We start from the raw sequence: 27,110 nt of genomic DNA on the forward strand, positions 1-27,110 counted from the left end.
AAATAAGCATTTGGAAATGCCTAACAATGGTTGGGAGGGTTCCTGAGGGAGGTCACTTGTGGTGGGGAGCAGTGGGAGAAAAAGAAAAAAAAAATGTTGTCCTCAACTTTGATCATGCACATAGTTCTCAAATGGAAACACCAGCTAGATTCATGGCATAGCAGGAATCAAGACAGCAGGAATAGGTTTGGGTGAGAGAAATAGCACGAACACTTGGGCGATACTTTGTTGGAATGTAAATTGGCTTCAGATAGCTAAAAGGAGGTGAATAGTCTTACAATATTTAAAAATAAGTAATGCTCAGATACTTATGCTTCAGGAGACACATATTGCGTCAGGAGTGCAGGGAGCTTTTTTTCGAAGCAAAGGTGGGTGGAGACTATAATAGCAACAGAGCAAGCACACTGTTCTGAAGGAGTTGCCCTAGTATTTAAAGTAAATTCAGGGGTGAGCCTAGTTTGGTATAAGGCAGATATGAAAGGACGATGGATAATCGTAGAGATAAAGGTTAACAACTCCTTGTACACCATAGCTAGCTATTACGGCCTAAATGTGGATGACACTATCTCGTTATCTGAGCTTTTCGAAAACCTTCTCCTTTTTAAAGCCTTTATTATTTTAGGAGGTGGGGGGAACTTTAATGTCCTATTAGATAATGCGCTAGACAGGTCCTCAGAGGGGATACAAATTAGTTCCCTGAAGACGAGGGCCTATTTGTTGGACATGATGGTAAACTTTGGCCTATGTAATGCCTTGCGCAGTCTGAAAGGGAAGTGTAGAAAATACTTTCCAAAGTAAAAAAAAAAAAAAAAAAAAAAACAACACACAAACACACTACTCAAGGTTAGACTTTTTTTTTTTTTTTTAGAAAGAAAGAAAGGAGATAGAGTTATTGGTTTAGAGCATTTGCCTATCCATATATCAGACCAAAGGACAAAAGGATGTTAGCTGAGTATGTTGACAAGATATTACAACAAGCCACAGAGGTTTTCTCATGGAATCAGGAGTCTGCCCCGATACATGTGGTATGGGACTCATACAAAGCTTGGCTAAGGGGGACAATTACTAGTTTAGCTGCCCACTGGGTAAAGCAGGAGAAATTACAACAGACCCAATTGGAGGGGGAAGATTGAGAGACTGGAAGAGGCGCCAAAAACCAACACTTTAAACGAGGCAGGGAAGGTGGAATTGCCTGAAGATTCGCAGTAAAGTTCATGGTCATGATGGATGAAAGGGTGTCACAACAGTGGGAGGCTAGTAGAGCACGTAATATAGCACATGGGGAAACCTGTGGTAAGCTGCTGGCATGGAAATCCAGACTGGAAAAGCATCAGAATAACATTAAGAAGATAATATGTGGTGACATAGAGGGGTGGTCAAAGAGATAATTCCAAGATAACTGCAAATTTTCCATTCTTTTTTCAAGAGTTATATAGACTAAATCTGGAGCCAGATTTGGATGCAGTAGGAGCGTGGCTGGAGCAGAAGCACCTCCCGAGGATATCCATTGAGCAGAGTCAATCACTGTGTCAAGAGATATCTGAGAGTGAGATTTTAGCTGCTATTAGAAAGGCAAAGAAAGGGAAAGCGGCAGGACCCGACGGGATTCCCCGTGAACTCTATGGCACGATGGAGGAGGTTGTTATCCCAGCCTGGGTACAGTTGTTCAATGCCATATTGTTAGAGAGTGGTCCTATCCTGAGCTCTTAGAACGACACAGTAATTTCACTGATATTGAAGCCAGGCAAGGACCCCCAACAGTATCACTCTTATCGTTTAACATCCCTACTTAATTGTGATTATAAAATCTTCACTAGTATTCTAGCAGACCGTCTAGATAAACTTGCGGGTCACTTGGTGCATCAAGATCAGAGAGGATTTCTGCATGGAAGGAATATGAGGGATCTCAACCATACTTGATTTGGCCACAACGCTGGATATCCAATAACTACAGTGATGGTAGACGCCGCTAAAGCTTTCGACCGCGTGAATTGGCAATATCCTATGATGGTGTTGGCCCACTTTGGAATAGGCAATTCCTTCATTAATGTGCTAGCAAGGATCTATAGTCCTCCCACCATGAAAAGCCTGGTGAATGGCTGTGGGAAAGTACCATCTTGCCTGGCATGTTACCCCCATTTTTCACTGTATATATGTTGTTTTAGTTGTATGTGTCACTGGGACCCTGTCATCCAGGGCCCCAGTGCTCATAAGTGTGCCTGAATGTGTTACCTGTGTAGTGACTAACTGTCTCACGGAGGCTCTGCTAATCAGAACCTCAGTGGTTATGCTCTCTCATTTCTTTCAAATTGTCACTAACAGGCTAGTGACCAATTTTACCAATTTACATTGGCTTACTGGAACACCCTTATAATTCCCTAGTATATGGTACTGAGGTACCCAGGGTATTGGGGTTCCAGGAGATCCCTATGGGCTGCAGCATTTCTTTTGCCACCCATAGGGAGCTCTGACAATTCTTACACAGGCCTGCCACTGCAGCCTGAGTGAAATAACGTCCACGTTATTTCACAGCCATTTTACACTGCACTTAAGTAACTTATAAGTCACCTATATGTCTAACCTTTACCTGGTAAAGGTTAGGTGCAAAGTTACTTAGTGTGAGGGCACCCTGGCACTAGCCAAGGTGCCCCCACATTGTTCAGGGCCAATTCCCCAGACTTTGTGAGTGCGGGGACACCATTAAAAGCGTGCACTACATATAGGTCACTACCTATATGTAGCTTCACAATGGTAACTCCGAATATGGCCATGTAACATGTCTATGATCATGGAATTGCCCCCTCTATACCATCCTGGCATAGTTGGCACAATCCCATGATCCCAGTGGTCTGTAGCACAGACCCTGGTACTGCCAAACTGCCTTTCCCGGGGTTTCACTGCAGCTGCTGCTGCTGCCAACCCCTCAGACAGGCATCTGCCCTCCTGGGGTCCAGCCAGGCCTGGCCCAGGATGGCAGAACAAAGGACTTCCTCTGAGAGAGGGTGTTACACCCTCTCCCCTTCGAAAATGGTGTGAAGGCAGGGGAGGAGTAGCCTCCCCCAGCCTATGGAAATGCTTTCATGGGCACATTTGGTGCCCATTTCTGCATAAGCCAGCCTACACCGGTTCAGGGACCCCTTAGCCCTGCTCTGGCGCGAAACTGGACAAAGGAAAGGGGAGTGACCACTCCCCTGACCTGTACCTCCCCTGGGAGGTGCCCAGAGCTCCTCCAGTGTGCTCCAGACCTCTGCCATCTTGGAAACAGAGGTGCTGCTGGCACACTGGACTGCTCTGAGTGGCCAGTGCCACCAGGTGACGTCAGAGACTCCTTCTGATAGGCTCCTTCAGGTGTTGCTAGCCTATCCTCTCTCCTAGGTAGCCAAACCCTCTTTTCTGGCTATTTAGGGTCTCTGTCTCTTGGGATTCCTTAGATAACGAATGCAAAAGCTCATCCGAGTTCCTCTGCATCTCTCTCTTCACCTTCTGCCAAGGAATCGACTGCTGACCGTGCTGGAAGCCTGCAAAACTGCAACAAAGTAGCAAAGACGACTACTGCAACTCTGTAACACTGATCCTGCCGCCTTCTCGACTGTTTTCCTGGTGGTGCATGCTGTGGGGGTAGTCTGCCTCCTCTCTGCACTAGAAGCTCCGAAGAAATCTCCCGTGGGTCGACGGAATCGCCCCCCTGCAACCGCAGGCACCAAAGAACTGCATCACTGGTCCCCTGGGTCTCCTCTCAGCACGACGAGCGAGGTCCCTTGAATCCAGCAACTCTGTCCAAGTGACTCCCACAGTCCAGTGACTCTTCAGTCCAAGTTTGGTGGAGGTAAGTCCTTGCCTCCCCACGCCAGACTGCATTGCTGGGAACCGTGACTTTTGCAGCTACTCCGGCCTCCGTGCACTTCCGGCGGAAATCCTTTGTGCACAGTCCAGCCTGGGTCCACGGCACTCTAACCTGCATTGCACGACCTCCTAAAGTTGTTCTCCGGCGACGTGGGACTCCTTTGTGCGACTTCGGGTGAGCACCGTTTCACGCATCCTCATAGTGCCTGTTTCTGGCACTTCTCCGGGTGCTACCTGCTGCTGAGAGAGCTCCTTGTCGTGCTCGACGTCCCCTCTGTCTCCTGACGCAATTTGCGACATCCTGGTCCCTCCTGGGCCACAGCAGCGTCCAAAAACCCTTACCGCACGATTTGCAGCTAGCAAGGCATGTTGGCGGTCTTTCGGCAGGAAAACACTTCTGCACGACTCTCCACGGCGTGAGGGATCCATCCTCCAAAGGGGAAGTCTCTAGCCCTTATCGTTCCTGCAGAAACCTAAGCTTCTACAGTCCAGTAGCAGCTTCTTTGCACCCACAGCTGGCATTTCCTGGGCATCTGCCCATCTCCGACTTGCTTGTGACTTTTGGACTTGGTCCCCTTGTTCCACAGGTACCCTCGACTGGAAATCCATTGTTGTTGCATTGCTGGTTTGTGTCTTTCCTGCAGAATTCCCCTATCACGACTTCTATGTCCTTTGGGGAACTTTAGTGCACTTTGCACTCACTTTTCAGAGTCTTGGGGTGGGCTATTTTTCCAACCCTCACTATTTTCTAATAGTCCCAGCGACCCTCTACAAGGTCACATAGGTTTGGGGTCCATTCGTGGTTCGCATTCCACTTTTGGAGTATATGGTTTGTGTTGCCCCTATCCCTATGTGTCCCCATTGCATCCTATTGTAACTATACATTGTTTGCACTGTTTTCTAAGACTATACTGCATATTTTTGGTATTGTGTATATATATCTTGTGTATATTTCCTATCCTCTCACTGAGGGTACACTCTGAGATACTTTGGCATATTGTCATAAAAATAAAGTACCTTTATTTTTAGTATAACTGTGTATTGTGTTTTCTTATGATATTGTGCATATGACACTAGGTGGTAATGTAGGAGCTTCACTCGTCTCCTAGTTCAGCCTAAGCTGCTCTGCTAAGCTACCATTATCTATCAGCCTATGCTGCTAGACACCCTATACACTAATAAGGGATAACTGGGCCTGGTGCAAGGTGCAAGTACCCCTAGGTACTCACTACAAGCCAGTCCAGCCTCCTACAATGGCAGCTTGTCTTCGGCAGTGAAGATAGAAAGGGGACCTAGACAAGGCTGCCCCCTTGCACTGATCCTTTTTGATTTTGATAGAGAGCCTTTTGCAGAAAGTTTGAGGTTAAATGAGCAGATGAAACCACCTTTTGTGGCATGAGATTTTCATAGGAAAATTGCCCTATAAGCAGATGACCTGATGGTATACACCTCTGATATGATTTCTACCCTTACAAACCTTTTAAAAGAAGCATTGGTTTTCCTCAAAGATGGCTGCCTATGAGATTATTGAGGAAAAAACAGAGATAATGATATGGAATCAGAATAATGAGGATTCTAGAGGGGTCTCGGAGATGAGGTACTTAGGTATTAGAATAACGCAAGACGTGGGAAAGTTAGCGGATAGAAATCTGGAGAAGGTGGCCGGTGAGGTTGGGGTTCTCTTGAAAGAAAAAAAAAAAGAAAAATGGGGAAGCTGCCACTTACTATATACAGGCGGGTTAACTTAGTGAAGATGTCCATCCTGCCAAAAATAACCTTTCTATTTGATAACAACCCCCTAACTTTTGATAAAAAGGCTATTTCAATCCTGCAAGGGAAGATACCCTCATTTATCTGGGCTGGTAAAGGCATACGCCTATCTTGGAAAAAACTGAGGAGGAGGGTTGGTGTTGGTGGCCTGGCCCTTCCTTGACCTGCAGCTTAACTGTTGGGCTTACCAGTTAAAGAATAACAGAATGTTGTTACCCTGTCTTACCCCGGACAAGTCGGTACTAGGGACCATGGAAGGGGAAGGCTCCTTGCCTAGATCAACAAAGTCATCTACTGGATTCGACATAGTAGAGGCTGTCTCTCAGTAATTAGAAAAGATTTTCTCAGGGCCAGACGACATAGGTCCCCGAGCTCTCTGTCCGACTGCATTGAACTTCTTCTAGAAAACGGGCAGTTAGCTTATGACTTAGTGGCACTAAACCAAAGAACCAATCCCCCAGATGGGTCTACCATACAGTTTAAACTCAAACCATCCCTCTCTTTTTGCACCCCCCCCCCACACTGTTGTAGATGATGGCACTGTCTGTTCCAAGTTAGACTGCCCCATTGAGGCCGAGGCACAGGCCTCTCATGATAGCTCCAATAGCAGTCATGCCCGATCAGAGAGGCAGGAAGTCTCCTATTGTACCACCTAACGCCGTTGCACTAGTCACCAAGGAAGCCTGTAAACTTTCTACAGGCTCTGTAGATTCCCAGGCAAAACTTCCCTCAACGCTTAACTCCATGACTACTTGTTGGAAAGCAAACATCGTCCCTCGGAATGTGGCAGGCCTTAAATCCAATCTTCTATTGCCCCACTGGCATACACTCACTGCATTTTCCAGGAAACCTGGCTAGTCGAACCTGCCTACAAACCTGGTTATGCACCTACCACATTCCCGCTATTTCTAGTAAGGTGGGTCCGCCCATCCGGGGTCCTCGTAATATGGGTGAAAATCGCACTTCAGTTCATAGTGAATTAGCTACCTACAGATAGCCCCAACATTCTTGGTATTAGTCTCAGGGGACCTAGGACCACTCTCACTGACATATTCAACATCTACGCTAGGGGGACAAAGGGGCACAACTACTCCGCCACCCTGCAGTCTCTCGAAATCCTTCCTGGTGAAAAACCGTCCAATCACACCGTTATTGTAGCAGGGGATTTCAACCCCTCCGTCTGGACAATATGGGCGATTTCCTAGAAGAAGATAACCTTTGGCATGTACCGAAGCTTGAGCCCCCTCCCTCCCCCATCAAGATGTGGTGTCAGGCTGCTATGCAATTAAATGCCTTGACCCTTGGCCTAGGCCTGAGTGCAGTCAACAGGAGAACCAAGTCTGACAGGCATGCTGCCCATACTTTCATTGGCACACAGGGGAAGAGTTGCATCAACTACATCCTGATGGACTTCAGACATTGGCATCTGGTAGATGACATGGTAGTTCAGAACCAAATGGACAGTGACCCAATCCTATTTGCCTTAGCCTAGAGCCCCCTTGAGGTATGCCGCCTATTGCGCCAACCACCGCCAAAGTAACCAAAGTGGTCCAAGCTGAGAACAACAGAGGGTGTTTAAGATGGAGCAAGGTTGTCCTGCAAGACGACATTCTCTCTACCATCAACCAGGATCTGACACACTGTGCAGCATTGAAATGGAAGAGGAAGAGGGCAAATGCTCCCATATATTTGATGTACATACTGGGCTTTTCAAAAGATTGGAACAGCTACTAACTATGCCAGCTGCCCACACCACACGTAGTCCTCTACCCCGTAAGGGAGACAACGGGTTTAAGCGAAACTGTCAATTGGCCCGAGCAAACCTAATTAGTGCAATCAAGCAAAAAGATGTTGCCCGCGTTAGGAGTCTGCGGTACCAGTATAAGCAAACGCAGACTCAGGCCAGGAAGGATTGGGAGGAGGAAAGATGGAGGTTTATGAAGGTCGCTTGCGAACGCAGGGACTCCAAATCCTTCTGGCTTATGGTAAGCAAAAGAAACCAAAGGGGAGTTCCTGCAATTGGCAATAACATCCAGCCCTCAAACTGCTTTCAACATTTTAACTTCCTTTACAATGCTGAAAGCCAATAACCAACCACCTCTGTTCTTTTACTCCCCCCTCAGCTGAGTATTAACCACTGGGAGGTTTTGTTTAACATAGTACGTCTGAAAGCTGCTGGCCCTGATGGTATTTCCGGTGACCTTTTTCTCCATAACATTGACAAATCTGCCGAGTACATCCTCCTTTTTTCCAATGCATTTGCCAGGAGAGCCTCCATTCCAGAGTTATGGAAGGTTGCCAAGGTAATACCCATCTATAAGAAAAGCGATAGATCTCTACCTGCCAACTTCAGGCCCATAAGCCTCATGGATACAATACAAAAGGTATTCTGTAGTGATTTACTATCAAAAATCCACGACTGGATTACTGAGAACAACATCTTGTCACTATTCCAGGCCGGCTTCAGGTCTAAAACCAGTACCATAGATCAGGTGTTTCGGTTTCTGCTTTTGTATTGGAAGGTTGTAGCGATAGGGAAGGGATGCCTCTATGTAGCATTCATAGACCTTACATCTACCTTCGACCTGGTCCCCAGAGGCAAATTCTGGGAGGTTCTCAATGAGATGGGAATGCCCCAGGGTTCCTGACCATAATCATTTGATTACATGAAGCCAACTTTGCAAGAGTACGTTGAGGGAACCAAGGCGACCTCACCAATCCAATTAGAGTAGGCAGGGGCGTCCAGGAAGGATGGGTACTAGCTCCAACTCTCTTTTTTTCTATATCTGAACCAGGTCGTCCAACATCTCACCTCACAGCCCTCTGATGCACCAGCCATAGGCAATGAAAAGATCACAACACTCTTGTTTGCTGATGACACCTTGTTAGTATCTAAAACCCTGACGGGTCCCCAATCTCTGCTGAACCGATCTGACGAGTTCTGCTCAAAGAGAGGTTTAGAAATAAACACTTCCAAAACTAAGTTCACGGTTATTAACCCTCACAGATCATAAAGGGATCTTTCCCTAGGCGGGGACTAAATTAGAATGAGTTAACACTTTTGAATATTTGGGGATCAAACTATCGGACTCAATGTCCTGGAAAACCCATATTAATTCCATTTCGTAAACTTTAGCCAGTTGGTGGGCGTCCTTCTAAGGGAGCATCATGCATCCACTACACGACCAATAGCTGCTGCTCTCCAGATTTACAACATGAAGTCGGTCGGTGCAGCACTCTACAGGACTTAACTCTGGGGCTTTGAGGATGTAAAGGCGCTTACCCGCACAAAAAACAAGTTCATGAGAAAGATCACCTCCCTGCCCCAGAGTACTCCGCTCCTCCCCTTGCATTTGGATCTGGCCCATAAAACCATTAACTGCCATAGTTGGTCTTGGACCACTGCTGTTTTGGAGGAGAATCATGGCTACTCCTGAACTGTCTTCCTATGCCATTGCGCTCAGGGAAGATTGTCTGCTTGATACTTCTAATAAGATCAAGTGGATAATCTCAGTTAAGTCACCATTGATCGCCACGGGGATGGGAGAAACATAGAATGGCTCATTCACAGGGTCACCACCCACTAAAAAGAGAGTGAAGTCTTGCTACTGGGAGTCTATATCTTGTGCACTTTGCATAGGGCGACTACCTAGCGAGTTTGTGGATTTCAAGTCTACCTGGCTGCTAGAGTCCTATTTGGATAGCATAATAGACCCAGCTGACAGGAAGCTCTATAGGCAATTTAGATTTTGCTCCCTCCCACTCAAACCTTTCACTAATAGATGGCAGAGTGGGGCTTCTACTAACTTGTTATGTCCCTTCTGCAACATGTCGCAGGAGTCTATTGCCCATGCCTTCTTTGTATGTCCACTTTACACTTCCCTACGCAGGACATGGCTTGTCCGAATCTGCAAACGGCTGGGTGCTTGAGACCATTCCACAGGCATGAGGATTCTAAAATCAGACCCAAGCCCGCTCAGTGCAGCTGCCAAATTCCTCAGAGGAATGTGGAGTATTAGAAGGAAGTTGGCCAAGCCTGTTTAGCTCCAAAGTCCCTCAGTAGTCCTACATGCACTTTTCAGTCCCAGACTGTAATTTAGAATTGCACTTTGATTGTATTGTCCTTCGTCTATTGCTTTTATTTTAAAGTATGTTTTTATGAATCTATTATTTATTGTGGTGCTATGTGACTTTTATGGCACTGGATGCCGAAATAAAGTTTTTATTGGATTCTCCAGGTTAATGGATGGCTTAAGAGTCAAGGGGGTCTGGGCCCTGAATCTACTCAAATGGAGTTAGATCTACAGACATTCAGGCCACAAAGAAGGAAGTTGCACAATGGTATCAGTACCTTTTAGCCGCAGTGGAGAACCTGATGCAACCTTTGTGTTACGGATGGAGAGGTTTTTTCCCCAGATGAGGCGCTGCAGCAGTTACGGCAAGTATCCTTTGCTACATTATATTCAGTGATTGCATCCGCTGCTCTAAGGAAAAATCATTTTTTTACCCTTCATAGAGCGTATTGGACTCCCAAAAAATTGGAAACTTAAGAGGAAGTGCAACCTCCAATTGCAAGCGGTGTGGCAACTGCGAGGCAGACAGCATTCATATTTTGTTTCCTGCCAAAATTAGAAGGATTCTGGTCTGCAGTTGGTTTAAGACAATCTCAGACTCCAGGGACTTTACAATCAAGGTGAGCCCCTTCTTAGTTATGTTTGGAATTTTGCCCTAGAAAATTGGTTGCTCCCCACCTAAGCCGCAATATAGAGACCTGGTGTTTTACTTGATATTACTGGCAAGGAGAGAAATTTGTAAAGGCTGGGGTCAAGCCTCCGCTCCGCGCTGGCATGCATGGAAAAGATCTGCATTATTCTTCAGCGAAGTAGATAAAAGAGAAGTAAAAAGGAATGGGAAAGAGTTTTGGGACTCCCTTAAGTTTTGATGTGTTTGAGGTGTTTCAGGTCCAATGATAAGTCGCCCCGACTGGCTAGGCTGGGAATCTACCCCACGACCTAGAGGGATCACTGTGAGGATTGAAGAAAAAAAAAAAAAGAAAAAAAAAAAGTATAGGTTCTTTCAGATGTAACTCAGTAGGGACTGGTTCATAATATTACTTTCTCCCTTGAGAAACCATATCAAGGTTCCTTTAACAGCGAATGCCTGCATCTGATGTACCTTGTTTATTGATTCTTTTGGAGAACAGAGTAGAACAGGTGTATTCTTTTAGACTGATTCTTGATATTGCTGTCATATAGACTCATACCGTTGAGTATTTCAGACCACTCTGGGCTAAATCCAACAAGTATTGAAGTATTTGGTGAGACTGTGCTTTTGCTTCAGACACAAAAACTCTTCCATTTAGAGTTAGACATCCTTGTGGCGGCAGCTGCTCGTGCCTGCATCAGGATGCTCCTACATTCTGTTGGCAAATCCAAGTGACCAAAGTTGTCAGGTATAAACATGTCAAGTTCAGCAAGATAGTGTTGTGATGAAACATTTCTCTGTGGAGCCTGGAGTGCAGTTTCAAATAATCACCAACATGCAGATATTTGCAGAAGTTTGCTGTAGCGGTACAGGTATAGCAATGCCAGAGAAATGAGGTTCAGGGTACAGTGATCCACCTTCGCTTTCCTCAGCAACTTGGGGATCAGGAGAAATAGAGGAAAGATGCAAAGGCTCTGGATCATCTGGCCGAAAGGACAATGCTCATAATTCCTGATGGCCAAAATCTGCTGCCATAGCACTGGCATTTTCTGTTCCTCGGGGTGGTAAACAAAGGATGTCTACTTCATCATCAGGGCCTGTGTAGTTAAGGAAGCGCAAACCTTCAGACTCATAATGGGGAATGTGCGAAAGGCTCAATATCTGCAGTAGATCCAAATAGGGCTGTAGGTTATCATAATACTGGTGTGAATGCAAGGGGAATCTTTCCACACTAAGGGCTGGAATTTGAAACAGGCATTGGGGTTGGAATCTGGAACCTAGTACAACTTGAGCAGAGGTCGGGCCTGAACCAGCTGGAAATGGTATAGTCTTCAGCAAAGGTGAGGCCGCCTGGGCTAGGACACACAAATAGCCAGGTGCAGGCCTGGTGAGGTCCATCAGTGCCAAGGGCAGCATGACAGACAAAAGCCCTACTGGTGATCCCGCCAGAGACATGAGCCCCAAATGCACTCCAGGTGGACATAGAACAATCTCAAAAAGCTGCAGCACCACCTCCTTGAATGCCTCAACATGTAACAGAGTGTACAATGGCCCACAAATTTGGGGGTGCAATGCCTTCAACTGAGGAACATGATCGGAGTCTGACAATAGTGGCATAGTCTGACCCTTAGAACTTCAACTGCGCAACCTCTTCTCTGGAGTGGAAAAGTTGGGGAGGAATGGATTCTCGCCTACTATTTCTGTGCTTGTGTCAAAACTAGTCTTTCAACTCAATCTTGGACTTACCAAAGGAAGGAGATGTGGACCAGGATTTAGATCAGGAGAAGGAGGAATTCTAAAGTAACCAACCTCACTTTTTGTCTTGGACTGGCTGACATACATATTTGCTTCACGCACCCTGATAGCCCAAGGGTGCATCAGGAAGCACTTTTCATAGGACTTTGAGTCATATTTGGAAACTAAGCACCAGAATCGGGTGTTGTGCGAATCTCTGACCAACATCGGTTTTCTGTAGGCATGACGTAAAATCAGTAGTCTCCAGTGGGGACATTTTCCCTATGCACATTGATAGTAACTGTTTAGAGAGGACCAACAAAGGTCCTGATTCACAAAGGGCCTCTGTGCTCGTGGCATAGGCCCCACAGTCCTGACAGGGGTCTGTACTGCATTTTCTCATTGAAAAGGTGCTGCCACAAATGTGGAACCTATAATGACTGCGGGGCCTCCACCACAAGTGTGGAGGCCCTTTGTTAATCAGGCCCAAAATGTTGGGGAACAAAGCTAAAAATCCACATTGAAGGACATAGATATCAGCATGCTAGGGTGGGGCCTACTTATGGTTCTCTGTCATCACTTCGTGGGCCAGTGTTTGGTACACGGAGACTGGTGGCATCACTTATTGGCATGCAGGAGCTTTTCAACAAAAAAAATACTGGATACATTCTGGCACCTGGAAGAACTCAAAAGGCCAGTAATCTGCATTTAGATGTGTCCATCATAAGAACTATGGTCTAGTATTGACAAGAAGAATATGATGTTCTGCACCAATATTTTGGGAGACTCTTAAGTTCTGTCACAGGACAGATGTCCAGGGACCATTTAATGTAAACTTCTGTTTTGTCAGCGCATGCATGAATGCTGATTTGTGAGCCTTGAAAGATATTGAAAATGCATGCAAGGTAAACATTAAAAAGTTAGTGAAAGTAGGGAGCCTTGGGGCAATCCCTATGTTGGGTCATCTAACTGAGAGAAATATAGATCCAAAAAAAAAAAAAAGAAAAAAACTGTTGGGCCCAATCCTTGTGGAATGACTCAAACTATTTTAAAAGACTAGAATCTGTGAAATCTACAGGTGGCTGTTTACTCACCATGAGTGGATGATCAACAGTATGTTGATGAACTGGAACGTGCACTGGCAATAAAATATTAACTTAGGCTTTCAGTCACTGACAATCAGTGCCACTAGGTTTGAGCTGGTTTACCTGACAAGAAACTACAACCTTACTTAGAGCTTGACGGATGGAATACTCTGTCAAAATGTGATGTATTTAGAGCCTGTTGTATTACAACTGCCATAGGCTATAAGGCAATTGTAATATGGTAGACAGGACATCCGCTATGTTTGTGATTGAGTAGTTCATCCACTCAACCCCAAGTAAGGCCCTTAAAAAGGTTTTAAGTACACACAGTTTTCAGGCATAAGGTTTTTACCAGAGCTTCCAAGCCATCACATATCATGTATGATCCTCCCAGTCAGTCTTGGATTTTAAATCAAAAGCATTTCGCGTTAGGTGACTTTCCATATTCAAATAGATTCCCAAGTTGTGAAAAAAAAAAAAAAAAAAAGCTTTTAGCTGAAGGGCCGACACGACCAAGAAGCTTCACATTACATGGGGCTACTTGGTACCCATAGCTTTACTGTACCCCATATTTTCCCCTTGAGTCCTGTTTACAAAGTAACAACTGGTAGCAGTGGAAGTAAACATCCATACTGAGCAAAGCTCAACAGATATGCCAGGAGGCTTCAAGAGCACAGATCTCAACTGCACTGATGAGCTGGCAGAAACACAAGTTGGGGATCAGAGTTTCTTCCTTACAGACACTGAATAGGAGTAATGTTATCACAGGTGGTACATAGACATTTTATATGCAACTATACCTAAGCATGCAGGACCCTTTCTGCACCCCTCCAGAAACACACCCATCATGTGATAATACTACAAGAAGTGAAACAATTAACCAATTTCTGATGTTGCTTCTTGATCCCATACTAAACAAGAGACACCAAAGCAGCAGCTATCAAAATGCTGGCTGAAGGGGAACATGAGTAAGTGAAGCAGCCTAAGCATGTGGCACGTGAGCCAGTCTACATGTTGTCCCAACATATTCATCAGCAGGCCCTCTGAATTCTATTGCACATTACCTAAATCATTACTACTTTTTGTGGCAAGATGCTGTTGGGTGGAGACATCTAAATAAGGATTGTCTACTTGCTTTTAGCAACACCAGTAGTATCCTCTTTAACAATGGACAATTGCCTGAATAGGTCAAATAGTCCTTCCAGTGGCAGCTGGGTTCATTTGAAGAACAATTTGGCAGTTTCATCAGTTATGCTGAAAAGCAAGTTAATGCTCAATTGACTACGACACCCACCTTCTTTGTGGAGAGGGCCAGTTTCTTGGCAGGCGGAGGAGACATGTTGGCAATGGCCTCAGACACAGCATTCAACAAGCCCTGTGGTTTTAACTTCACCATCTTTCGTTCATTGGCAGCTTCTACTGGAGACTCCTGTGGGTGGGCACTAAGTGCTGGTGCAAAGTCCTGGGAGGCACAAACGTCTTTCTTGCCAAGAGGAATTGATGAGCAGGTGCTGTTTACTTCACATTCTGGGGTGGCTGGGTTCTTTCGCAACTGTTCACAGACTCTCACATTGTCACTGGGTTTGGGTCCACTGCATGAGGACTCTGCAGAGGAGTCCAACAGCGACTCTGGTGACCCCGTCAGGCTATCATCATGGCCCTCCCACGAGTTAGATTTGCACCTTACTAGTTTGGTTTGAGACAGGTCTCCAAAGCTCTGGCTACCTTTCGATGAAGGCTGTGTAGGCAGTGGTTTTTTAAACTTCTTCCAAGATGCTTCCAGGGTTGCAGGGGTGGGCTTAGGTTTGCTGGTCAAATTTGTGGGTGGTGTGATGGGGGTGGAGGGCCTGTGGTGGGAAGGGCCATTCAGAGATTTGGAACCAGGTGTAACACAGAGCCTGGCAACCGGGACCCCCATCTCTTCTGTGGTGTGATGTTTCTTCTCTTGTGGATTATCTGGCCTCTGAAAAGCAACAAGCAAAACAAGGTGTGTGTTATTGCAGAGATAATAGCTTTACTATGGCTAGGGTTGTATGCAAAGGTCTCTGAAAATACAATCTACACACCCACACAGCAAGAACTTCAGATAAAAAGCATAAAGAGGTGTACAAAAGGGCATCAAGGTTAGGAAGGCACTACAGTGCCATATTAATAATAGAAAGTACTGCACAAATACGGATAATGCAGCATAACAATACACCTGCCTGCTTGATTAGTCGCATTAAAGTAAAGTCTGTTCCTGTGATCATGGGTAGTAAAGGGATAGTGTGGTGCGTTCTAAATGTGTACCAATTACCATTGAGGTGTCAGGGTCAGAAATAGTGCAGTACAGTTTGATAACCAAGTTGTTTGCTTTGGGCACTCGACTCTCCAAGAAGTCAACTCTTAACCTGGGTTTTAACAGTTAAAACGGATATAAAACACAGCAAATAACACAAACTTAAAGTCTAGTCAGTCTTATAAAATCTAAGACCATGACTATTAGCATGTTAGTAAAATAGGACAGGTAATAATAGCATCCAAAAAAAACAGAAAGTTCTAACACCTTTTAGGCTATAGAGATTACCATTCCGCACTTTTTTTTATTAAGTCTTATGGTCAAATGTTAATCTTTGGGGTAACGTTTGGATACAATGGCAACCAGTCAAGTGCACTAAACTGTAAATCAAACTCAATCGTCAGGACAGTGGGGCCAGACAATAAGTATCCAGTTAGATATCAACAGTCTGCCCTATGTTTGGAGCAAGACTGCCAGCTCAATGGGTTTGAGACTCTGATGCTGTGATTCCAGTCAAAACAGTGCATAAATCCTTTGGCCCGAAACCCTTCACCTAAATATTAGCAGTTATCCCCAGCACAACCCAAAAAATGATAAGCCATATTCTCATGCGATCTCAGTGTCCAGTTAACAAGAGCTACTAGGAATCTGGTAGCTGGTGTCGAACAAAACAGAGAATGTAAAGACAAGATAAGGAACTAACTGGCCGTTTACTTTCAAAAGGGGGACAAAGGGAGTAGTGGTTTAGCAAATAAAACTTTCTGAAATACCAAGCACTCGATCCCCTGTATCTCAAAACAGGAAAGTTACAGTGGCAGTGTCTTTCTTCCTTTTTTGTTTACATTTTGCAGCAATGGGGCAAACAGAAGTGAGAGCACCACTGAACCTACTCAATTCAAACTGGGGGCAAGGATTTCAGGTTAGGTTGCAACACTAGATTCAAAAGACCTTATCTGTGGTTATCTATCGGATAGCTTTTCTGGTATCAGGTAAATGGGCCACAGCCGTGCAAAAATAGCTCCAATGGTAAGAGTGAAGAGGAAAAACAGTTTGGGGCTGAATATAGCAGGTATAAGTAATCCAAGTTACCATGTTAGTCTGCAATGGTCCCCAACCTTAAGGAAGGCCGCTAATTGAAAGAGTCCTATCTGCACACCAGTGCTCATATGATAACAGACAGGATCACCAAAAAATTAAATAAAGTTAAAGCTATTGGCTGTACGGTGCCACTATTTAATTAAGTCTACTCTGGAAGCATGAGCCAACCAAATTGTAAGCTTTGTTTAAAGTAAAAAGTTGAAAGTATTTCTTTAACCAGCAGGACATGTATTTTTTGGTCTTTGCCTTAAGGATTTCCCATAAATGAAGTGCAGGGTTGGAGTGTAGGATAATATTATTTAAATCTTAGAACCAGACGGCTCCGATCACAGACCTCAGATTCCCAAAAGTTACCTTGTTTAAAGCATCAAAAGGGGGAGAGGAAAATGCTACAAATTAAAGCACAGCAGCAAAACCTACTTTGCAAGGAAAGTATTAGGTCGTCTTCTTCCACTGCCAGTCATATATCTGCATTTTTGAAAGGTCAATCATGAGCAAAAGGACAAGAAAGATGTCACAACCACGATGATTAAGAAAATCTTTCCTGGAAACCGCCACCTTGGGTGATTTGTACTGTGTCCTGAGCTGACAACAGTGGCAGCCGGATGACCTAATAATACATGCGTATAGGCACCATTAGGAGGACTTGTCTAAGTTCATAGGAATAAGCCAAAGGATTCTGTACATCTGCAACCCACCTGACACAAAGTGTGCACCCCTTTTTTGACTGAAGGTTGGCAGGGAGTTAAAAATAAATAAATAAAATAAATAAATAAACGAAACCCAAAAACCCTCAATTACAAAAAAAGAGACATATTAGGAAGCTCTCAAATGTAGCTCATGCCAGTTTTCAAATGAAGACATTCCTCATGGATATGATCTATAAAGTGCAGCTCTGGGTGTGTTTGCATTGGTTATAGAATATGCTGCTCTTGGTAACAGGGCAAACGGAGCGAGCACTTAGAAGGAACTTACTTAATTGTATCAGAAATGGACGTTCAACAACTTTTAGTGCTGAAGAGTTAGTATTTGCTACTGCCCAAAAGAGCGAGAAACCGCAAGGCATGAACCAGAATCCCACTGATCAACCACCATTTCTCAGAATCCCACTGACTTGCTTGTGGCAACTCTTACAAACAAAACACACACACACACAACCCCACACACACTATTTCCAATACGCAAATAAGGGGACCAAATATACACACCTTTAATAATTATAACTCAATTTCCATTAATGATGGAATGGGCAAACTGTATGGTAAGGTCTGAACAGAGAGCTTGTAGACTTACTTGTTTTAAATAATATCATTAAAGACTGACAGGTAGTCTCTAACCCTCATTTAGGAATAGTGGAATATGGTTTCAAGCTATAATGTTTCATTATGAAATATGTCGGTCTGGTCCAGACTCCAGTCCAGTCCGGATACAGGACTGGATCCCTGAGAGCCCATCGGCGTTGAGGCCGAAGCTGCAGGTGTGAAACCAGATGAGGCCCTCTCCAACCCCTTGAGTTCCAAAGGCACTCCAACAGAGTTGGACTGCCCAATTGAGGTGCATGGCCTCATAAAACTCTTACCTGGTAAGGGGTCACTCCGGCTCCCGGAAACTCGGGGAGGCAAGGAGTCAGCCCAGGCTTCGAAGAACGATGCCTAGAATAAAGATGCTCTGTTGTCGTGTCGGCCGACAGGCGAAGACAAGTCTAAGAAGTGCTTCGACTGCTTACTTATTTTTTTTTTGTGCCTCAACTTACCCGATCGCCCCGAGGACGTCGGGTGGGACGGCAACTACTTTGAACTCTGCGACTGGTCCCAGGTCCTTCCTCTCGACCAATATCTCACTCTACAGGGAGTTGCGTGCCAGTTCACCATCAGCTTTACAGACTGCTCCCTCAAAGCCTTCGGATGCATGGCCCGGCACGCGGGTTGTGGACGTGCTAAAGACACCACAAGAACACAAGGTGTGGATCAGTCATGGACATCGCCCGATGACAGGAATTACAGGGCTGGAGCTCGTTTACCTAGATGACATTCCCTTGACACACCAGGAGTCCTCAAAAAGGAATTCGACAAAAAAGTAAAAAAAGACTGGTCAAAAAGTGACTGAGGGGTATCTCTCTTTAGATCAGCGCTGGATGGTGTGTGTGTGTGTGGGGGGGGGGGGGGGGTGGAAACCTGATCGTCTGGGTGGTGCCTATTTTGGAACCATGACGTCATTTTGGGCGTGGACGATGCAGACGATGGATGCAGAGCCGATCAACACCACCTACCAGTGCGCAGGTTACTGCTCATGAAAATCTTCCAGTGAAGTGATTTGGCAAATTATTTTAAGGCCATGAGAATCCGTTGTCATGGATTCCTCATATTTTAGTTCCAACAGCTTTCCATAATGAGTTATTGTTGCTTTAGGACAGACTTCTTTAAATTGTGGGGCACCAGGAGTCTGTGGTATCATTCCCAGGGGGGTGCAAATGCCTCAGCTAATATATGTAAATAAAAAAGGCCTGGAAGCACAACACTGGCGCAGGGTCAATGAGAGAGGTGATGGGGTAAAAGATGTGGCTAAGAAGAACAAAACATTATTTAACTATTGTGTTGTCTTTTTCCTCCTTCACGTAACTGCATATAAATGAAGCACTATTGGTGAGGAATGTATTGTTATGAAACCACAGTTGGCTAATTTGATCATTGCAGATGTCTGTGTGTGACTAGAGAGACACAGACTTTAATCTTGTTTGGGACAGTGGGGAACAGTGACTTCTTTGTTTATGGTGCTGAAAGGTTCCAGCCCATGACCAAAAGCAATCTGAATATGTAAGTCAATATATATATATATGTATTTTAGTAAGTCATGCTATTACACCTTGAAACGTTTTTTTAACTTTCCATTAAAAGGCCACACTCCAGAACTTAGCCACTAACACCCTTATATTATTTCTGAATAAAAATACATCTTTGTCATTATGGAGTCCACTAGCACTCAAGCAGCTTTTGTATTTGGTGATTAACCACTTGAATATACTTACATTAATTTCAGGTAGTAGGTACCATGGTGATAAGGCTTGTTTGTTCATTAGTTTTGTGTTCCTCCCTCAGGTTCACAGAACAGAACCTTCTTCCTCCCACACCTCACTTTCAGGTAGAGGCATCTAAAGGTTAGACTTGACCTATAAGGTACAACTATTTTTGTTTTTGTAAAAGGGTGTGTCCAGGGGGTGGCAGGGAGGAGGCCAGCAGGGTTTCATTCATATGCAAAAGTCCAGTTCTCCAGATTCCTGGGGCCTCAGAGTAATGGTCCAGGAGAAAGAGAAGAAGAGCCACAGATAGAGTCCAAGAGAAAGTACAGCGTGGAGGTCATTTTCTGGTTACAAATGGAGAGTGGCAGCTTCCTTCGAGAGATGACTCCAGGGAAGGTGGGCAAAAAAAAGGGCCTTTTTTTTTTCTTCTTTTTTAAAGGCCATCAATACTAACAGTGCAGCAAGTGCTGAGGCGCTGGAGCCAAGGGTGTGTGCAGCCACTGTGCCCCCATTGTGTCGGTCTTACTACCAAAAAGTGGAGTGAGAGCCCATTTTACTTGCTAGTATTATGGACAAAGCCATCCTTGAAGTTTACAGAACAGGAAGCAAGCAACAGGACGGTGAGACGTGGGGCTTTAAAAAACTAAAATAAAAACTAAAAACAATTATGTTTATGCAAAGTCGCAGAACACCTACTTTGTTCCTCAGACCTGGCAGTGATGGCCCAATGGCTGAGGCAGAACAAATAGCCTGTAGCTATCATTGATGGTGCAGTGGCACCACGGCCCATCTGTATGAGAGACCAATTAAACCCCCTGTTTTACTATTCTTCGTTGCACTATGGTCCAGTGCACACCTGCCGCACCAGTGTAGCTTTGGCCTCAAAGCAATGGCACAGGAGAGGGTAATTTGAAGGAGAGGTTAATTTGATGCAGAGGAGACATCTTATTTTGGAGGTTGGAGACATGGAAGGGAGAGGGATAGGGGAAGATAAGATTCCGTGTGTTTTTTTTTTTTTTTTTAACTAAACAAAGGGCTGAGGAGATAGTCCGCTTCTCAGGGCAGTAGCTATAGTTAGTTAATCAGGCCCAGTAACACTAGGGTTAACTGGCCTGAGGTGCCCACTGTACTTTAAATTAAAGTATGACTCTAATAAAAAAAAGTAAAAAAAAAAAGGGGGGGGGGGGGGGGGGAGAGACACACGGGCTCTTTTTCCTGGATTCTATTAGGGCAGAGGGCACATTAACTGGCAAAACAAAAGGGGGACAACAAATGGGAGCTCAATCTTTTCTGAAAGGGACAGAAAGCCTGTGTCAAGACTACAATGATGATCAGGCGTGGTAAAGGGTTCAAAGAGGCAAAGGAGATTGTCAGTTACTCAGGGCTGCAGCTATTAGAGCAGCAGCTGCAGTTGCATTAGGGCCCATGAAAGCAAGGGTCTTACATCACCCCAATTATGGAGAACGGAGATTTTTGGTCAATTTCTGTTTTTGTTTAATGCATTTGCTCTTCTACAAGTCTCACATTTATTGTGGATTATTAGCTACACAAAAAGTATTCCTATGCTCATCTCTCCAATCCATGCCAAAGTTTTGGAGGGGGTCCCGCCTTCAATATATTTTGCTGTGGGGTGTTTCAGAGCAAAAACGTTCAAATACCTCTACTTTAGGATGTAGATATTGATCTTGCGATGTATTTACTATATACTGTCTTAGCAATGGTGTATGCATGATCGTGTGCACACTGAAAACCCCTACTGCCGTTGGGCAATAAGTGCCCTGCCACATCCTCTTTCCGATAGAAGACAGCATGGAGAGATAAGAGTTTGTATTTCATTTAGACAACAGGGTACGAGTGAATTTATATGGCTCTTTTCGTTTGTTGCAGAACACAGAGTTTTATCTCGTGTACTGGTACAGCTTACAGCATAGTAAAATGCCACACAAATACATTCATGCATGCACATACATTATTGTTTTAATTATTTTGTTCATTTCAGTGTAGGTTTTCAGCAGAAGAGCAATACTGTTAGTTTGGGATTGATCATATCGCTTTTTGATAATAGGAGGTAAACTGTCAAATGTGGGGTGTTGCATATTTGGCTTCCCTGAAGAACTGAAGCCGCTGAAAGTACATCGTTATGAATAACACGCGTTCTTAACTCGGAATTATTTTGTTTCCATTTATATTTTTGCCTCTTTTTTGCTCATAACCTCCTTCACTGGGAGGGTACGAGGGGCGGGGATCACTTGTGACTCTAGAAGAGCTTCAGACTACAAAAACATTGTTACAGGTAAGTAGCTTGTTTCTTTTGTAGCATGAAACTCATCCAGTTTTAGATGCTGTACATAGATTATGTAGCTGTATTTACCTCTGGCAGAGGAGGAGTTGAAGTCTGAATAGTGACACTTCTTACCTATTAGACCTTTGATTGTATGTGTATACAATATAGTTTGTGGAACATGATCAGCGAGGACTAGTAGTGGCTGCGACCGTGACCTAAAGAGTATGTTGGTTTATATACTTAATAAGCATGAAACAAATTTTTTATACTTAGTTCAATTTCTGTGATCTCAATATGCTCTAACTGTATTTGTAATTATAGGATGTTGCTTTAACTGTTGCCAATCACTAGTATGTTTTATTCCGTTTTGTAACTAGGATTGTTTTTGTATCTATGAGTTAAATGGCACTGTCCACATTCTTGACTCAAAGCTGCATGCTTTATTTTCCTGCTTGCCAGGACCACTGTGCATTTTGGTGGGCCTTTATCTGCAGTCAATCACCCATTGAGGGAGCCTGCTGCAAATACTTATGTATTTATTTTTTGACTGTTGTGGAGGTGGTCAACATGCATTGGGTGCTGACTATCATAGCGTCATTATGAAGAGCATCTTGAAGCTTACTGTCTTGCTTTTAAGACAAATTAAATGTGGACTGAATTTCAAAGTCATTTTATGTGATTTGTACTTCTATTTGGGTCTTGTTTGGAGATTGTGATGTGGTCCCTTCAGTATGTATTCTATTGTGTGACGAAGTTGAGTCAGGGTCTGCTTTTACACTGACTCGATCATCCTCAGACGTCGAGCTGCGGGTACCTCCTTTAGCTGACCTGCATGAATGCTTTTACCAACATCGATCCTCCATTGAAGTCTAATCGTGGACTCGTTTTACACTTCACTCACACACACACACACACACACAAACACGCGTCTTATGAAGTTGAATGGTGGTCCATTTTTGTGATCTTACTACTATATTGCAACTCAGGAGATGTCGCGTTTTGGCTTCAACAAAAGAGGTCACCCTTGTATCATTTTGCCGATAATTCTGCTTCCTTGGTTTATGGCACTGTTGTGGAGCATACCTTAGCCAATGACACCATTGGCTGTAAAGGGCTTTAGTTACATTTTCCTGAAATGGTAAGTGGTCTTTAAATAGTGTGTAGTGTGGGCAACATTGTTAACCCTTCATTCCTTCATTATCATAACTCTTTTCTCAAGAGGCATAATAATGGGTGTAGGAAGCTGGCTCTGTATATACTATATCAAAATGAGATCTAGTGTGCAGAGTTCCCCCGAGGCTTGACAGAGGCAATAATAGATAATACTAATGCTCTATTTGTGGTAGTGTGGTCGAGCAGTTAGGTTTAACAAAGGGTAGTGTTAAGCATTTGTTGTACACACACACAAGCGATAGAAGAAACACACTCAATAACCTAACTCCAGACCAAAGGGATTTCATTTAGAAAAATATATTTTTGTTACTTTACTACTAGAACCACAAGACTCAGTTCAGAAGTAAATACTGCTGCAAGTAAGTACTTAGCATAGACATCAATATAACTGTTTCACTTTAGTCAAGTAAACAGTTTTTAAGAGAATATCTATTTTAAAAGTGGACACTGCATTTTCAGAACAGTTCCTGGGGGAAGAAAATAAAGTACAGATTTTGAGGTAAGTACACGATTTACGGTTCCAATCTCCGGGTTATAGGTAGCCCACCGTTGAGGGGTTCAAGTTAACCCCAAACACCCACCACCAGCAACACAGGGCCAGCCGGGTGCAGAGGTCAATGTTGAGCAATTTTAACGTGGGCTCCTATGGAGACAGGGGGTACTCGGAATTCGGTCTGCCAGCAGGTAAGTACCCGTGGTTCGGAGGGCAGACCGGGGGGGGGGGATTATAGGAGCACTGGAGGGGCCCCAAGTAGGCACCAATCCCACACCCTCAGCGGCACTGGGGTGGGCGGGTGCAAACAGGGCACCAGGGTTTCCAAAGAAACTATGAGGGGATCCCGGGGGTCACTCAGACGCTGCAGGTGAGGTCCAGGGGGGTGTTTCGGGCACACCACTTGTCGGACATGGAAAAGGGCCGCCTATTGATCGTTGCTGCACCAGGTGTCGATTTCTCCAAGGCCTGGGGGCTGCGGGTGCAGTGGGTCCTTTGGTATTGGTTATTTTCATCCAGGTCAGTCACAGTCAGGGGGGTCCTCGGGATGCCCTTTGCAGGCGTCGTTGTGGAGGGGTCAACCCAGGGTGGGCGCTTGGTCACCATCACCTGGGGGTCCTCTCTGGTCGGTTGGGCCACCTGGACTCGTGCCGTGGGCGTCGGGTGCAGAGCGGTTAGGGACTCACGCTTCTGGAGTGAGGAAGCGGTTTCTTCTTCTTTTCTTCTTTGGACTGGGCTGCTGTCCACGGGAATGCTTGATCCTCTGTTATGTAGGCAGTCCTCAGGAGGTTTTTCAGAGGTATCTGGACCTGCAGGATGCATAGCTTTTCTTCTGCAGGTTCTTTGAAGTAGGAGACAGGTCGGTAGGGCTGGGGCCAAGTCAGTTGTTGTCTCCTTTCCTTCCCTGCTGGGGTTTCCGCTAAGCAGTCCTTCTCCTTTTGAGGTTGTCAGGAATCTGACTAGTTTAGTTCAAGAAGCCCTTAAATACAAGATTTAGGGGCGTTTTAGGGGTCAGAGGGCAGTAGCAAATGGCTACTGTCCCTGAGGGTGGCTACACCCTTCTTGTGCTCACTCCGTTTGGGGAGGGGAGCACATTCCTATCCCTGTTGGCCCTGATTCTCCAAACTAAGATGGAAGATTCTGCGAAGAGGGGTTCACTTCAGCTCTGGAAACCTTAGGGGTGGTCCAGCTGAGGTGGTGACTCCTCCATGTTTTTCCTAATTATCCCTCTGGACCTGCCTCCAAAAGTGGGGGCTTTGTCCGGGGGCTGGGCACCTCCACTAGCTGGAGTGCCCTGGAGCATTGTAACACGAAACCTGAGCCTTTGAGGCTCACTGCTAGGTGTTACAGCTCCTGCAAAGGGGGGGGGGGGGGGTTGTGAAGCACCTCCATCCAGTGCAGGCTTTGTTTCGGGCCTCAGAGAGCACCAAGGCCCTCACCCCATGGGGTCACAAACTCGTCTCTCAGTGGCAGGCTGGCACAGACCTGTCAGACCTGCACTGAAGGAATCAGGAAAAATACAGGGGGCATCTCTAAGATGCCCTCTGCGTACATTTTTTCATAAATCCAACACTGGCATCAGTATGGGTTTATTATTCTGAGAAGTTTGATACCAAACTTCCCAGTATTTAGTGTAGCCATTATGGAACTGTGGAGTTCGTTTTGACAAACTCTCAGACCATTTACTTAATATAGCCACACTGTACTTACAATGTCTAAGAATGGACTTAGACACTGTAGGAGCATATTGCTCATGCAGCTATGCCCCCACCTGTGGTATAGTGCACCCTGCCTTGCGGCTGTAAGGCCTGCTAGAGGGGTGACTTACCTATGCCACAGGCAGTGGTTTGTGTGCAGGGCATCCTGAGGGGGATGCCATGTCGACTTTGCCTTTTTCTCCCCACCAACACAAACAACCTGCAATTGTTGTGTAGCCATTTTAGTTATAGCTCCATGTACATTATTTTAGCCTACTAGGCCTGCCGCTGTGCATTTTAACCTAGATCTATTTTATTCAGCTTCATTTTATTATTCTTACAATAGTCACTTTTGCGGTCTTGTTTTATTTCTCTCTATCTTGCAGTTTTTACCTAGTCCAGCCCTACACTATATGTGCTTTGTTCAAGGCTGTAGTAAAATAGGTTGCCAATGAACGTGGTACAAGTTTTGTCTCTGACATTCATAGAAAAACACACATTCTAAAGTAGGGACATTTTCTCAGAACATCAGCTGTTTATTATAAAACCACTCATCGGTCCCTTACACATTAGAGTGAGATTCCAGCCTGAGAACCACGACTGTATGCTTAACGCTTCGCTACAGCTGCTTATACAGACTTCAGGCCTTTGCTCAGGTATGGGGGATGTCTTCTTCCCAGGGGAACCTGAAGGGCAGAATTAGAGCTTAACACGCTGTGGTCTATTATAGCTTAGGTGGAAATTAGTCTATTGACAACATGGTAGCGTTATTTCTATGCTTTACTCTCCTTGTCACAATATTAATCTTGTCATGCTGTATCGTCCTGGTTATTGCAGCACATGCTTTGCTATATAAGATGCAGTCGCTTCATTAAAATCTTATTAAAACATATACTGCCTCTGCTTGTCATTGTGTATGTGAGAACAATGTAACTGAGAGAAACGAATGGGACCTGAGTGACCATGGTTTCCCTGAGAAATCAATTATGTCCTGCGCTCGGCTGCCCAATCATCCCTGCCCTTGGGCAGAGATGAGGCACTGCTAGTTAGCCGGAGCAAAACCCAGATTGGGGCGACAGGTGCAGTGGCGTAGCGTGGGGAGTGCAGGGGGGGGGGGGGCGGCCGCACCAGGTGCAACATCTTGGAAGAGACTAAAACCACGGGTTAGAGGGCGCAAATTACTTGCCTTGCCCCGGGTTAGGGGGCGCAAATTACTTGCCTTGCCCCGGGTGCTGACAACCCACGCTACGCCACTGGACAGGTGTCACCTGCAGTGGGTCAGGCTCAGTCTCCCACACCGCAGGCGATTCTGCCGCTCAAAATCCAGTAGTCTCATTAGAATAATGAGAGCCTACGAGACATGGCACCGCCAACGTTTGGTCAGGCCCTAATTTTCGGGTCCTATCTCTGTTTCACTATATACAAGGACACCTAAGTACTATATACGGAGAAGTCTGTTTTATTGAGGATTTCCTCCTCAGCAAAGTAGGGAACACCTATCTGATGCTGGAGGTTGTTCAAGCTTGAATTCTAAAAGAAAAATCCCCATCTGGTGCACTTATCTCTGAACAAATTCACCATCTAACATAACGAATCCACTGCAGGAAGCAATTGCAGTTAATATGAGACAACCCCTTACTACACATCTATTTGCACATGGCCTAACGGTCCAATCACTTTTGTTCTTGACGCAGATGCAGCTTATAGGACAGAAATCTTTTATTCTTGGGTCACATTTCCAGCAGTTGATGGGAACACAAACACATTTCATCACTATACACCTGCAAACGTACCTGGACAATACAGAGCGTACGCATATTTAGAAATACCGTTATCTTATCAAGAGCACAATAATTGGCTTGATGGCGCCCTACTCCATACAATTTTACCAGTTAACTTAGGTCATCTAAGTAATGATGGCCCTACCTGGCCTTT

The 27,110-nt window shown here is 45.0% G+C and overlaps 1 protein-coding gene across 4 annotated transcripts in view; it reads right to left on the reverse strand.

Annotated features, from left to right (window-relative positions):
• USP36 (ubiquitin specific peptidase 36) overlaps positions 1–27,110 on the reverse strand; it is a 523,175-nt gene that overhangs the window by 176,826 nt on the left and 319,239 nt on the right. For all 4 annotated transcript variants that reach the window (XM_069199674.1, XM_069199675.1, XM_069199676.1 and 1 more), the window contains exon 13: positions 14,431–15,099. In XM_069199674.1, coding sequence (XP_069055775.1) covers positions 14,431–15,099 — 669 coding nt within the window. The remainder of the gene's footprint in view (positions 1–14,430; positions 15,100–27,110) is intronic.

Source organism: Pleurodeles waltl, chromosome 7 (genome assembly GCF_031143425.1).
Source record: "Pleurodeles waltl isolate 20211129_DDA chromosome 7, aPleWal1.hap1.20221129, whole genome shotgun sequence".
NCBI lineage: Eukaryota > Metazoa > Chordata > Amphibia > Caudata > Salamandridae > Pleurodeles > Pleurodeles waltl.